At 45.7% G+C, this 13045-nt stretch overlaps 1 protein-coding gene across 1 annotated transcript; it reads left to right on the top strand.

Annotated features, from left to right (window-relative positions):
* The first annotated feature begins 3317 nt into the window (after positions 1-3317).
* LOC123408865 (protein CYTOKININ-RESPONSIVE GATA TRANSCRIPTION FACTOR 1-like) lies at positions 3318-5317 on the top strand. The gene is made up of 3 exons (XM_045101902.1): positions 3318-3760; positions 3884-4237; positions 4343-5317. Exons 1-3 carry the CDS (start codon positions 3524-3526, stop codon positions 4832-4834), a joined length of 1083 nt encoding a protein of 360 aa, XP_044957837.1. The 5' UTR covers positions 3318-3523; the 3' UTR covers positions 4835-5317.
* Positions 5318-13045: the final 7728 nt, after the last annotated feature.

Here is a 13045-nt window from a genome sequence, read left to right as displayed (position 1 = left end):
TATACGGGATACCCATCGGTACTTGAAGGGTATAGTGATGCGAATTGGATCTCTGATGCTGATGAGATGAAGGCCACTACTGGGTATATGCTTACTCTTGGGGGTGGTGCTGTTTCCTGGAAGTCTTGCAAGCAAACAATCTTAACGAGATCGACAATGGAAGCAGAATTAACAGCATTAGACACATCTGGTGTCGAAGCAGAATTTCTTCGAGATCTCTTGATGGACTTACCTGTGGTTGAGAAGCCGGTTCCGGCTATCCTTATGAACTGCGATAATCAAACAGTTATTGTTAAAGTGAAGAGTTCAAAGGATAATATGAAGTCCAACAAACATATAAGAATGAGATTGAAGTCTGTCAGACATTTGAGAAACTCCGGAGTGATACCATTGGCTTACATCCAAATGGCTAAGAATCTGGCAGATCCCTTTACTAAAGGGCTATCACGTGTTGTGATAGATAGTGCATCGAGGGAGATGGCTATGAGACCCACATGAGTTGCCATGGCAGTAACCCAACCTATATGATCGGAGATCCCGTGAAGTAGGACCTGGAAAACAAGCCAGTGGTGAACTGAGGAGAGTAACTTTACTAACCCACTCCGTTGGATATGCAATACTCTCGGATACTGTATGGTAGGATGACTACTGTCTTAATGTGTTCTAAAGCTTATGTGTAAGCAAGATGCTGTCCTACAGAGCGATCTTTGGAGGAACACACCTATATGAGCCCGACTGCTGGTCACAGTCTATGAGATTGGAGTGATCTCTAGTAAACTCATGAATAGGCCAGGAGTGTGACTTATATGCTCCACCCGAGGGGTCAGTCTTCGGTAGCCTAGTACTAGTAAGACTTGTGGTGAAGCTTCTTTACGCCAAACTGACAATTCAAGGCATAGTCCATTGTCCAATTGTAAAGGGGTGTAGCTACTTGCTCTAGGTGAAGCTCAACCTTAACCGGTCTTCACTGAAATGCTGGTATATTAAAACAGTGATTGGAACGAGGGAACACGATGTGTCCTTGAAATCTGGTGGGGGATTGTTGAAATTAGTAGTGGGCCTTAGGCCCATAAGAGAATTTCAGAAAATCTCCAAGGGCCCATGTAGGTGGTGGCATGACAAGGTGGTGGTGGGAAGTTTAGTCCCATCCCGCTAGTGGAGAAGAAGTTGGACACCTTTATAAGGGTCTCTCTTCCACATGCTATTGGAGAGTGAGAAGAGAAGATGCCCTCGCGCACTCCTCCTCTGTCGCGCGCCGCGGGTTGCGGGAATGAGCCGAGCCGAGCTCATACCTACACGCTACGCGCTTATTTTTGCCGGTCAGGAACGGAGAATACGTAATGGACACGTCATGATTCGAGACGTCGGATCGTGGGCTGCTACCGACTCGAACGTGGGTTCGGCCCACGTCTCTTCGCCCAGCCGCCTATATAAGCAGGCTAACGCCTACCCTAGCCGTCATGAGAATCAGATCACATCTGCCTCACGCGCTCGTTCTCTTACTGCTGCTATCGTCGGCGACTCCATCCCGTCCGCTACGTACACGGTCGACGGGAGAGCAGGCCTCCGAAACCCCGCCTCTTCGGTTCCTGTACAGGGAAGAGGGGCGATTAAGTTTTTGGGGAGCGATCACGCGACTGCTCGCCTCCGTCCGTCTACTTCCTCTACGTCTCCGTCATCACCATGTCCACCAACGCCGACCGTGCTGCCGCCGAGAAGGTCGAGGCCGACAAGAAGGCCACCGAGGACGCCGCTGCTGTCGCCACCGTCGCGGGGGCTTCTGCATGGCCTACTGGAGGGTATAACGCGCTTATCCCTCTCGTGATTATTTCCGTCTTAGCAGTACTAGCATCATGTGTAGATTTGTCTACTGTTTGTGTAGTACGTGCCTGTTTAGATCAATATCAGTATGTGCTTAATTCTGTCAATGCCATGCTAGTCATCTATTTATGGATTAAATTAGTCGAAAAATTGCCTATTTACTCAGCAAATGTGCTCCAAAAAAGCTAGCCCTTAACTAATGACTTAATATGATACATAAGTTTATGGAAATTGACATATAGCATGCCGGTATTTTTAGAACTTGAATACACATTTCAAAATAATTGAGCATCGTTTTTGTGCCAAAAAATTGCAGATCGTACTTCAGTTCTATGGGCTATAGTTTCTTTAATGCAGGACGTACAATTTTAAGTAACGGTGCGGCGTAAGATTTTGTGACACTAGTGTGATATGTTTTTTAAATGCGAAATGTGGAAATGGCCCTAGTTCTATTTTCCCCAGTAATACTGGCCCACACCAAGGTTACTTTAAAGGGGATGGTGTTTCTATTTCGTTATTTTGAAACCTAAGTGGATTTTCATCTACTTCTTGATTTCATTAACCTTTTTAGGGTTTTTTAATTAACTAAACCACATATTGATATGAACACGTTTGGACTGCATGCATTCACCAAAGATCGTTTTGAAATACTACAATCTCGTAAATCATCTTGAGATGTCAATTGTTTAGTTACCCATCGAATGAATTCAAATCCGGAAACCTGATAATGTTTAAAATTTCACTCTCCAACGATAACCATTCAAAATATGGTTTGATGACGACAACCAGGAACTAAATTGGAACCTTCCGTAACTCCACCCAATAGGCATAACTTGATTAATTCCCACACCTCTCAATGATCGAGTACATCTCCTCCGTAGGATGAACATGCTTGTGCTTCTTGAGGTCACGGAATGCCTTCCTAACCTTTGCAACCCTAGAGTTGTGATGATAGACGAACCACGGGTGCATGTGTGTACGTGTGGTGGCATATGTGCATGTCAGTAAGGGAATTTAGGAGATCATTGCGGCACCATCTATCACATCCTAACAACCGAATAGATCTAAGAAGACCTAATTACGCGCTGAAACGAAAGCTTGATGAGCTATAAGTACAGTATGCAAAATCTGATTGGTCGTTCAAGCACAAAAAGGACGAGCATGAGCTATAATTAGCTCCGTTATACTAGGATTAGCCAGGCCAAACGTACGTACTAGCTAGAGGTCATTTGTGTGCTACAGCGAAATATCCCTTGCCCTAATTCGAGGGCACGCTACAGTAGACGTACGAAATGATTGCCACATAGGATCATACGCACACAGATCACGCGTCACGACATCCCTAGAGAGAGACCCTGATGCTTGTCGGGCCCTAGGAATTCTAACGTGTGTTTGCACAGCGCCCGACGTGTTTTACTGTTCCCCGCCGATCTAGCTCATCCCTTTCCTGTGCTCTCCTCCCTCTCTCTAGCTACCGGCCTCTCTGTGAAAGTGATCACACAGGGCCTAGACCCCCCTCTCTCTCTCGGTTCCTTTATAAAAGGGGCCTGCCTCCCCCTCCTGTCCATGATCTCTCTCGATCGGCTCTCTGCAAACTGCACATCACAGTGCTAGCTAGTTATAGCTCCTCCCCTCCCCATCTCATCCTGGATCTCCGTTTATCTGCGCTGCCTAGCTAGCTAGATCTTCTCTAGATCTCATCATGTCTACCATCTACATGAGCCAGCTCTCTACTGCTTTCCCTCTAATGGAGGAAGATCATCATCACCAGGATCACCATCAGGGACACTTCCAGGCCTTCACCCTGCCCAAGGATCCCCCGATCTTGTTCCCTTTTGTGATCAGCAACAGCAGCCCTAGCGAGAACAGCAGTACTCTCAGCTACGGATCGGACCAGCACTTGATGCAGCACCATGTCATGCTAGATCAGCCCCAACATGTAAGATCGATTGGAGTGATTTCTTCTTAGTCCTAGCTATTTGAATTAATTTGCTAGCTCACTTTCTAGCAAGCTAGCTAGTTGCTCAATTAACACGATCCTTTGATTTGTTATGCGCATCAGATGATCGGTGGATCATCGAGTGTGTTTTCGACGCCGTTCCCGACCGTCGAGAGCATCCGCGACGACATGATCGAGCGATCCTACTCGTACGATCCATATGATATGGAGAAGCTGCAGGCCACCAGCGGATCGCTCAAGATCGGCAAGTGGACGGCGCCTGCTCCCGCAGCCAAGATGAGGATCACGAGGAAGACGAGCGATCCTGGTGTCAAGAAGCCGAGGAAGAGGGCGCAGGCATACGAGGATCATGGCCACATGGGCGGCATGAACCAAGCTCTGGGTGTTATTAGGACATGCTCTGATTGCAACACCACCAAGACCCCCTTGTGGAGGAGTGGTCCTTGTGGCCCCAAGGTATTACGATTTGTTTTGTTAATTCCGTGGTCACTTGGTAGGGGCACAAGTTAGTTAATTAATGGCGTAACGGTAACTAACTCCGCTTCGGTTTGCATGGTGCAGTCGCTTTGCAACGCATGCGGCATCAGGCAGCGGAAGGCGCGCCGGGCGATGATGGCCACCGGGGCGGCGCCCGCCACCGATGTTGGTGCAGCCAAGGCCGCCGCGGCGGGTGAAGCCGCCGTGACCGTGCACCCACCGAAGGTGAAGAAGGAGAAGAGAGCTGCCGACGTTGACCGGTCCCTGCCGTTCAAGAAACGGTGCAAGGTGGTCCAGGATCACACCGCCACAAACTCCGCTGCTTCCACCACCGTCGAGGCTGCCGCAGAGCCACCGATCGTCGTCACCACCACCACCACCACCACTGATGCTGCGCCGGCGAGGGATCTCGTCGACACCATCGGGGCCAACTGGAGCAAGAGCCCTACTGCCGCCACAGCCTCCTGCTTCCGGCCACCGCCGGCGCCCTTCGCGGTGTCAGTGCCGGTGCAAGACGAGATCACGGACGCCGCCATGCTGCTGATGACGCTATCCTGCGAGCTTGTCCGGAGCTGATCGATCCATGATGGAACACTCGAGAGACTCTGATCTATCTACCACGGTACACCCCTGGGCTTTTTTGCCTTAGACCGTTAGACAGTCAGTACGTACTGTCCGTGCTGCGCCGCGTTTTTGGCTTGTTGTTCTTGTTGCTAGTGTAACCCTGCGCTACTGTTAAAGTCTTGTGATTCGTTTGTGTGTAAGATTAAGACAGTGAGAAAGAGAGAGATCTAGAGAAAGAGAGTAGAAACAAGGAGATCAGAGGAGAGAAGAGGATAAAAATAAAAAAACAACGTGAGAGCTAGCTAGCTAGGATCTGCAAACACTGTGAGATCGAGTGTGAGTTCAGTTTGGAGTAGCTAGCTTTTTGTTGGCGCGGCTAACTAAGCCAATGGCTGCTATATAGCATATGTATGTTTGTTCTTTGTTTTGCTCCAATCATTTGTACTGTGGCTCGTAATAATACCGAAAGACCGGACCATGAAATGTTGCTGTTAATTGGGATTCGTTCATGACTTTTGCTTCTGATGATTATATGTCAGTGATGATCTGCTTTAATTTTTGTCAGCGCCTACAGTGTGCTTTCTAACCTTTTCCCGCTGATTTTGAGGCAAACATTCTCTTTATCATATGCGTCCTAAGCTTAGTTAATTAATTTGATGCACACGCTGAATTGTGGATCATGTTAGTAGCTTTGCACGTGAAGGAGCCATAACTTTCCATCGCCAAAAAAAGGAGTCATATTGGATTAGTATATCTTAATTTGGGTTTCTGTTAAAATTAAACATTTCAAAGCTTAGATGGGGTATCATAAAGTCAGTAGTAAGCCAAATGTTAAACATGCCTCATCTGCAAAACAAAAGTTACACATGCCACAATATGTGCGTTTCTTTCACTTTGTACCTATATAGCTACATTCTCAAAACCCAAGTTTTCCTGTGTAGCAACATATAGTTATCACGTTTACGCTGAAAATGCTATCAGGCGTGTGTTTGCGGTGAATTCATATCCCACAAACAACCAAACATACCCAAGCTGATTGTTAGATCTAACAAGATCCGTCCTTAATATATCGACACACAGATCGTCTACAATGTCCTTGGGTTTTTTGTCACCAGTGCACACATGTTGAATGTTCATAATAATTTGGGCTGCCCCTTAAATGCAAATCCCCGAAGAGTTTATACTCTACCATTATCTAGAATCTTCACATGTTGAATATCATAGGAATAAGAAAACCATAGAAAGTGAGATGACATGTATCTCAGTTCTTATAAGGGAAGAGATGCCATTTGATGCATAGGATAGTAATGTTTTCATTGAGTCTAGGACAGTGATTTTCTTCCTTTGAAATGTGAAAAATTAATTCCTATCCTACATATGAATATGAATTCATTAATTCATACGAACCAAAGGGCTTCAAGGAATTTTTTCCTTCAAAAATCCTATCCTATAGGATTCCTACAAAACCCTACAAACCAAAATAGGCGAGAAGAGTCTATCCACTATATAAAAATCACAAATCCATGGGCACCGCCATTTCCCACCCTTTGGAGGAAAGAGCTTCTTTTCAGTGAAAGTATTGGCTCCTTTTGTTATCCATGTTCAAAAAAATTTAAAGAATTTCAGTCCTTCATATTTTTTCCATTGAGACATTTGTGTCAAACAATGCAACCATCAAATTTTTTCACTTCCCAATTCTGTAGGATTTGTAGCAAGAATTTCATTTGCGTCTGTGTTAACTATAATATATACAGTCAATCTTTCTCAACCTCCATATACAAAACTCATGCGCTTCAGTTTCTGGTAGTGGGACCAGATAAACTTCCATATCATCTTTTTGCATTTTAAGTTTCCATAGGATTCAGTGTTACTATATTCTTGTGTTTTTCTTTCTACCGCTACATTTTCAATTTTTGCATTTCAAGAGGCGCTAAAAGGTCACAATCATAAAGAAAAGTTCTATCATCACTATTTGGACGTTAGGTTTGTAGCAAAGGCAAGGAAAGGCAAATGGACGAGCGAACTCTAAGCTTTAATTTCATTGATAAGGATTAGGGCCACAATGAGCAGCATGCTAAGCTTTGGGGTTAACTAGCTTAAGAGTTGCACTATGGTGATTTTTTATACTTTGTAAGAAATAATACAATGATTGTTTCTCAAGGCCTGTCTCCACGTCTGGCAAGGATCAGGACGACCAAATGACGTGGCGGGTATAGCCCATGATGGTGTATACATTGTGAAGGCACACAATAGCTAAATTCACTAACTACTGCAAGAATCGACATGCATTTTCATACATTTTGTGGCGAATATTCATTTTGTTGTTATTAGTAATCTGATTGTTGATGCTCATATATGCTCTCTCTTTTAAATTGGGAGTCTATAATTCCAAAGTTGCAAAACTAATGAAGTCAACAGTAACACTTCGTTATCGACAGGAACGTCATGCGCGTTTATGAGACGCACTTTTAACCATCGGGTCACACATGTGTACTCTTGCTATGGTATTCATGTGATATTGGTTTCATTTATAAAACTGGGGTGTGCCCAGTTTCTTCAAAGTCAGAAAGCCCTTTTTTCGCGAGCTATAAGATGAGGCACTAATTTTTTCGGAGATACAAAATCAGGCACTCTGCCTATGTTGTCTCAGCATAGCCGGTCCCAAGCCCGGGTAAAGGAGGAGGGTTGTGATAGGCGTGGCGAGTCAAAGTGAAAAACCCAGCCACTCTTATGGAGATGAAACCCAAAGGAAACTCGTTGGGGCGTAACCCTCTTAGCGACGCGCCACATCGGAACCCGGGTGTGGTGTCAAATGGGCAAGGGCCAGGCCGTCACCCCCTTGGTGGCGCGCCGTATCTTGATCTGGATACGGTGATAAGTGAGCAAGGGCCGGGTCGCCGCATCCTTAGTGGTGCGCTGCACCGACACCCCGTTGTAGTGAAAAATGAGCAAGGGTCTTCGCATTTGACTCGACGAGTGCAGAGGGTAAGGAAGTTAGCCGAGCCTAGGAGGATACGCTTAGGTAGCTGGAACGTAGGGTCCGTGACGGGTAAGTTACGGGAGCTAGTTGATACGGCGGTGAGGAGGTGTGTTGATGTCCTATGTGTCCAAGAGACCAAATGGAAGGGACAAAAGGCGAAGGAGGTGGAGGATACATGCTTCAAGTTGTGGTACGCGGGGACAACTTCAAACAAGAATGGAGTAGGCATCTTGGTCAACAAGAGCCTTAGGGATGGAGTTGTGGACGTTACGAGGCAAGGGGACCGGATGATCCTTGTCAAGCTGGTAGTTGGGGACTTAGTCCTCAATGTTATCAGCGCGTATGCCCCGCAAGTAGGCCACAATGAGAGCACCAAGAGGGAGTTCTGGGAATGCCTAGAGGACTTGGTTAGGAGGGTACCTATTGGTGTGAAGCTCTTCATAGGAGGAGACCTCAATGGCCATGTGGGTACATCTAACACAGGTTTTGAAAGGGTGCATGGGGGCTTTGGCTATGGCATCAGGAACCAAGAAGGAGAAGATGTCCCGAGCTTCGCTCTAGCCTACGACATGGTTTTAGCTAACACCCTCTTTAGGAAGAGAGAATCCCATCTAGTGACGTTCAGTAGTGGTCTACACTCTAGCCAGATTGATTTTTTCCTCTCTAGAAGAGAAGATAGACGCACTTGCATTGATTGTAAAGCGATACCTAGAGAGAGTGTTGTCCCTCAACATAAGCTTGTGGTTGCTGACTTCCGCTTTAGGATTCGTGTCCAACGGGATAAGCGCGCCAAAGTCGCTAGAACAAAGTGGTGGTAGCTCAAGGGGGAGGCATCCCAGGCTTTCAGGGAGAGGGTCATGAAGGAGGGCCCTTGGGAGGAAGGAGGCAATGCAAACTTGATGTGGACGAGTATGGCGACCTTCTTGCGGAAGGTCGCTGTAGAGGATTTTGGGGTGACCAAGGGAAGTAGAAGGGAAGCTAAGGACACCTGGTGGTGGAACGATGAGGTCCAGAAGGTTATTAGGAAGAAGAAGGACTGTTTCAGATGCCTATATCTGGACAAGAGTGCAACTAACATGGAGAAGTATAAGGTGGCGAAGAAGGCTGCAAAGCGGGCGGTGAGTGAAGCGAGAGGTCGGGCGTATGAGGACCTCTACCAACGTTTAAACACTAAGGAAGGCTAAAGGGACATCTATAAGATGGCCAAGATTAGGGAGAGGAAGACGAGGGATGTCGGCGAAGTCAAATGCATCAAGGACGGAGATGATCAGCTTCTTGTGAAGGATGAGGCGATCAAGCGTAGATGGCGGGAGTACTTTGACAACCTTTACAATGGAGAGGTTGACAGCTCTACCCTTGAGCTAGACGAATCCTTTGATGATACCAGCATGTGCTTTGTGCGACGTATCCAGGAGTGTGAGGTTAAGGAGGCGTTAAACAGGATGAAAGTAGGCAAGGCGATGGGTCCTGATGGTATCCCCATCGAGGTGTGGAGAGGCCTTGGAGACATAGCGATAGTATGGCTAACTAAGCTTTTTAACCTCATTTTTCGGTCAAACAAGATGCCTGAAGAATGGAGGCGGAGTATTTTAGTACCAATCTTTAAGAACAAGGGGGATGTTCAAAGTTGTACTAATTACCGCGGAATCAAGCTCATGAGCCATACTATGAAGCTATGGGAGAGAGTCATTGAACACCACTTAAGAAGGTTGACAAGCATGACCAAAAACCAATTTGGTTTCATGCCTCGGAGGTCTACCATGGAAGCCATCTTCTTGGTATGACAACTGATGGAGAGATACAGGGAGCAAAAGAAGGACCTTCGTATGGTGTTCATTGATTTGGAGAAGGCCTATGATAAGATACCTCGGAATGTCATGTGGTGGGCCTTGGAGAAACACAAAGTCCCAATAAAGTACATTACCCTCATCAAGGATATGTATGATAATGTTGTGACAAGTGTTCGAACAAGTGATGGCGACACCGATGACTTTCCGATTAGAATATGGCTACACCAAGGGTCAGCTTTGAGCCCTTATCTTTTTGATTTGGTGATGGATGAGGTCACAAGGGATATACAAGGAGATATCCCATGGTGTATGCTCTTTGCGGACGATGTGGTGCTAGTCGATGATAGCCGAACGGGGGTTAATAGAAAGTTAGAGTTATGGAGGTGGACTCTAGAATCGAAAGGTTTTAGGCTTAGTAGAACTAAAACTGAATACATGAGGTGCAGTTTTAGTGCTACTAGGCACGAGGATGGAGAGGTTAGCCTTGGTGGGCAGGTGGTACCGGAGAGAGACACGTTTCGATATTTGGGGTCCATGTTGCAGAAGGATGGCGATATCGATGAAGACGTGGGCCACCGAATCAAGGCTGGGTGGATGAAGTGGTGCCAAGCTTCTCGCGTACTCTGTGACAAAAGAGTGCCACAAAAGCTAAAAGATAGGTTTTATAGGACAGCTATCCGACCTGCGATGTTGTATGGTGTGGAGTGTTGGTCAACCAAGAGACGACATATCCAACAGTTAGGTGTAGCAGAGATGCGCATGTTGAGATGGATATGTGGCCACACAAGGAAGGATCGGGTACGGAATGACGATATACGAGAGAGACTTGGGGTAGCACCGATTGAAGAGAAGCTGGTCCAGCATCATCTCAGATGGTTTGGACATATTCAACGGAGGCCACCGGAAAACGCCGGTGCATAGCGGACGGATAAAGCGTGCTGAGAATGTTAACAGGGGTCGTGGTAGACCAAACTTGACATGGGAGGAGTCCGTTAAGAGAGACCTGAAGGTTTAAAATATCGACAAAGACTTAGCCATGGACAGGGGTGCGTGGAAGTTAGCTATCCACGTTCCAGAGCCATGACTTGGCTTCGAGATCTTATGGGTTTCAACTCTAGCCTACCCCAACTTGTTTGGGACTGAAAGGCTTGGTTGTTGCTGTTGTTGTTGTTGTATACAAAATCAGGCACTACTTATACCCAGTAATTTCAGAATTAAGATAGAAGTAAGCTAGATTCCTACCTAAATTAGTGGGATTGCAAGCTTGAACATCTACACCTACTTCCTCTTAGGCGAGTTTGGTTTATTCATCCGTAATAACCCGATCTCGTAATAAAAATAATAATCCAAGATTGCACCTTTGTTCATGCAACTTACGAAGACTGACCATTGCCAAATATCTAGCAGTTTAGAGCATCTCCAATAGCATGTGTATATTTGGATGACTATATATTTATATAGACAATAATCTAAAAAGATTCCTCAATTTTGCATACAAGGACCATGGCCGGTGGACCATCGCTGGGGAGAGGGAGAAATCATGATTGTAGTTGAGTTTGGACGACACCTTCACATTATCCAGGCATGGATATTGTCGAGGTCAATTTAGATAATGTGTATGTTTGAACGATCATATAGACAAGCTGTTGGACGTCTATTTTGGACCCACGTTGTAAAAAACGAGTATAAACGATCATATAGACAAGCTATTGGAGATGCTGTTAACATGCCAAATAAAATGTACTGTTTTTTTTAGATAGACGCAGTGGCGGAGCCACCGCCCAGCTACCTTGGGCAGTTGCCCGCTTGCAATCTCTTCCTTAAAGTTATGACAAGGATGAAGAAAATTCAGCTTTTTCATGAATAAATCACAAAATAGCTGCCGGTCATTAAAAACCTTCATATGTTGTCCAGCCTATCACATTGAGCTGGCTCCGCCACTGGATCCAGACGGTACACACGGCAGAAAATGAATGTGATTGTGCTTGAAAGACAAAGGAACATACACGAATGGGCATGCGACAGGATTGAAACCGCGGCGGCCGGCGTTACTACCGTAGTCAGGCAGGAGGAAAGAAATCGGTCAAGCAATTTTCTTGTCACTTTGCGCAGGCCACGATTGAAAAGCACGCAGGCGCAAAAGAGAGTAGTCAAACATGCAATACACCGTCAGTGGCTCAGTATGACAGCCGCAGGGCAATGCATGTCACGGGTCAGGCTAACTCACAGCTACTCACACTAGATAACACTGTACTAGCGGCCAGATCTATAGCAAAATAATGCATTTCGGTGGACTCGATCAGAATCCTCTGCTAATAGCAAATCTAACCCACTGCTGATTCAAATAGACGCGCGCTATATCTGCAATTTGTCTGTTTAAATCGGTGCAACGTACATTTATGTTTGGTATTGTAATTGAATCGACGCTTGCGTCTAATGTGGTCGCGATCCATTTTTAGACGACGCGAAGAAAAACATAATTAAACACTTCAAAAATATAGGAACCATTAATTAAACATTTAAACGATAGTCCATTTTACATGAATAAAGTAAAAATAAGGAGGCACATTGTTTAATGAAAGATTAAACATAATTAAATACTTAAAATTAGAAGTGTTAGCAATAATCATGTCTAAAATTTAAAATAAAATATTTGCTATTTTCTAATTAGCATATATAATCATTAAATACCTAAATTACTAGTTTAAGTGGAAATATAATGTGTGACGTATAATAATCTGGCACGTCAACATTAATTAATTATGTACAACGCCACGACTATATTCTAGATGGCGAGTGTAGGTGGGCCAACAGATTTATGGCGTGGCCAGAAGTATCCACGCGAGCACTCACCGTCTACAACTGACGTACCAACTTAGCCGATGACAACGCTATTTGAAAAAAATAGTGCTCGCGTTGTACGAAAATAGTGCGCCACCAACAAGAGTTGTGGCTAATCATTCCTCCACTAGTTATATACACATCCGATCTATTCCCCACCCAAACATCCCAAATCAATCCCCAATCACCCGACTCTGTCGCCGCCGGCAACGACCAAGGCCCCGGCTGCCATCGCCATCTCTGACTCCACACTGTTGCCGTCTCAACCGTCGTCGTCTCCGTCTCCACCTCCATCGCTGCCGTCGCCGTCTCCGCATCTCCACTGCCGATGCGTCAGGGACCCGCGAGCCCCTCGCCTCCATCGTCACCGTCATCTCTGTCACCGTGTTCTCGTCTGTCTTCCCCTCGCTATGGTCTTCATCACCATCTTCTCCACTGCCGCCGTCAAGGACCCGCCAGCCCCGTTGTCTTCATCGTTGGTGAGTAATTGTATTGTTGAATTTAGTGCAGCTGTGTACATAGTGTAAGAATGTAGTGCAAATTTTTAGGATAATTGTGTAGTGCAGATTTTTGTGTAGTTGTGTACTGCTTATTTTGGTGTATAGTTGTGTA

This window comes from Hordeum vulgare, chromosome 7H (genome assembly GCF_904849725.1).
Source record: "Hordeum vulgare subsp. vulgare chromosome 7H, MorexV3_pseudomolecules_assembly, whole genome shotgun sequence".
NCBI lineage: Eukaryota > Viridiplantae > Streptophyta > Magnoliopsida > Poales > Poaceae > Hordeum > Hordeum vulgare.
Note: the sequence above shows the minus strand (reverse complement) of the source record. Positions and strands in the feature narration are given on the sequence as shown.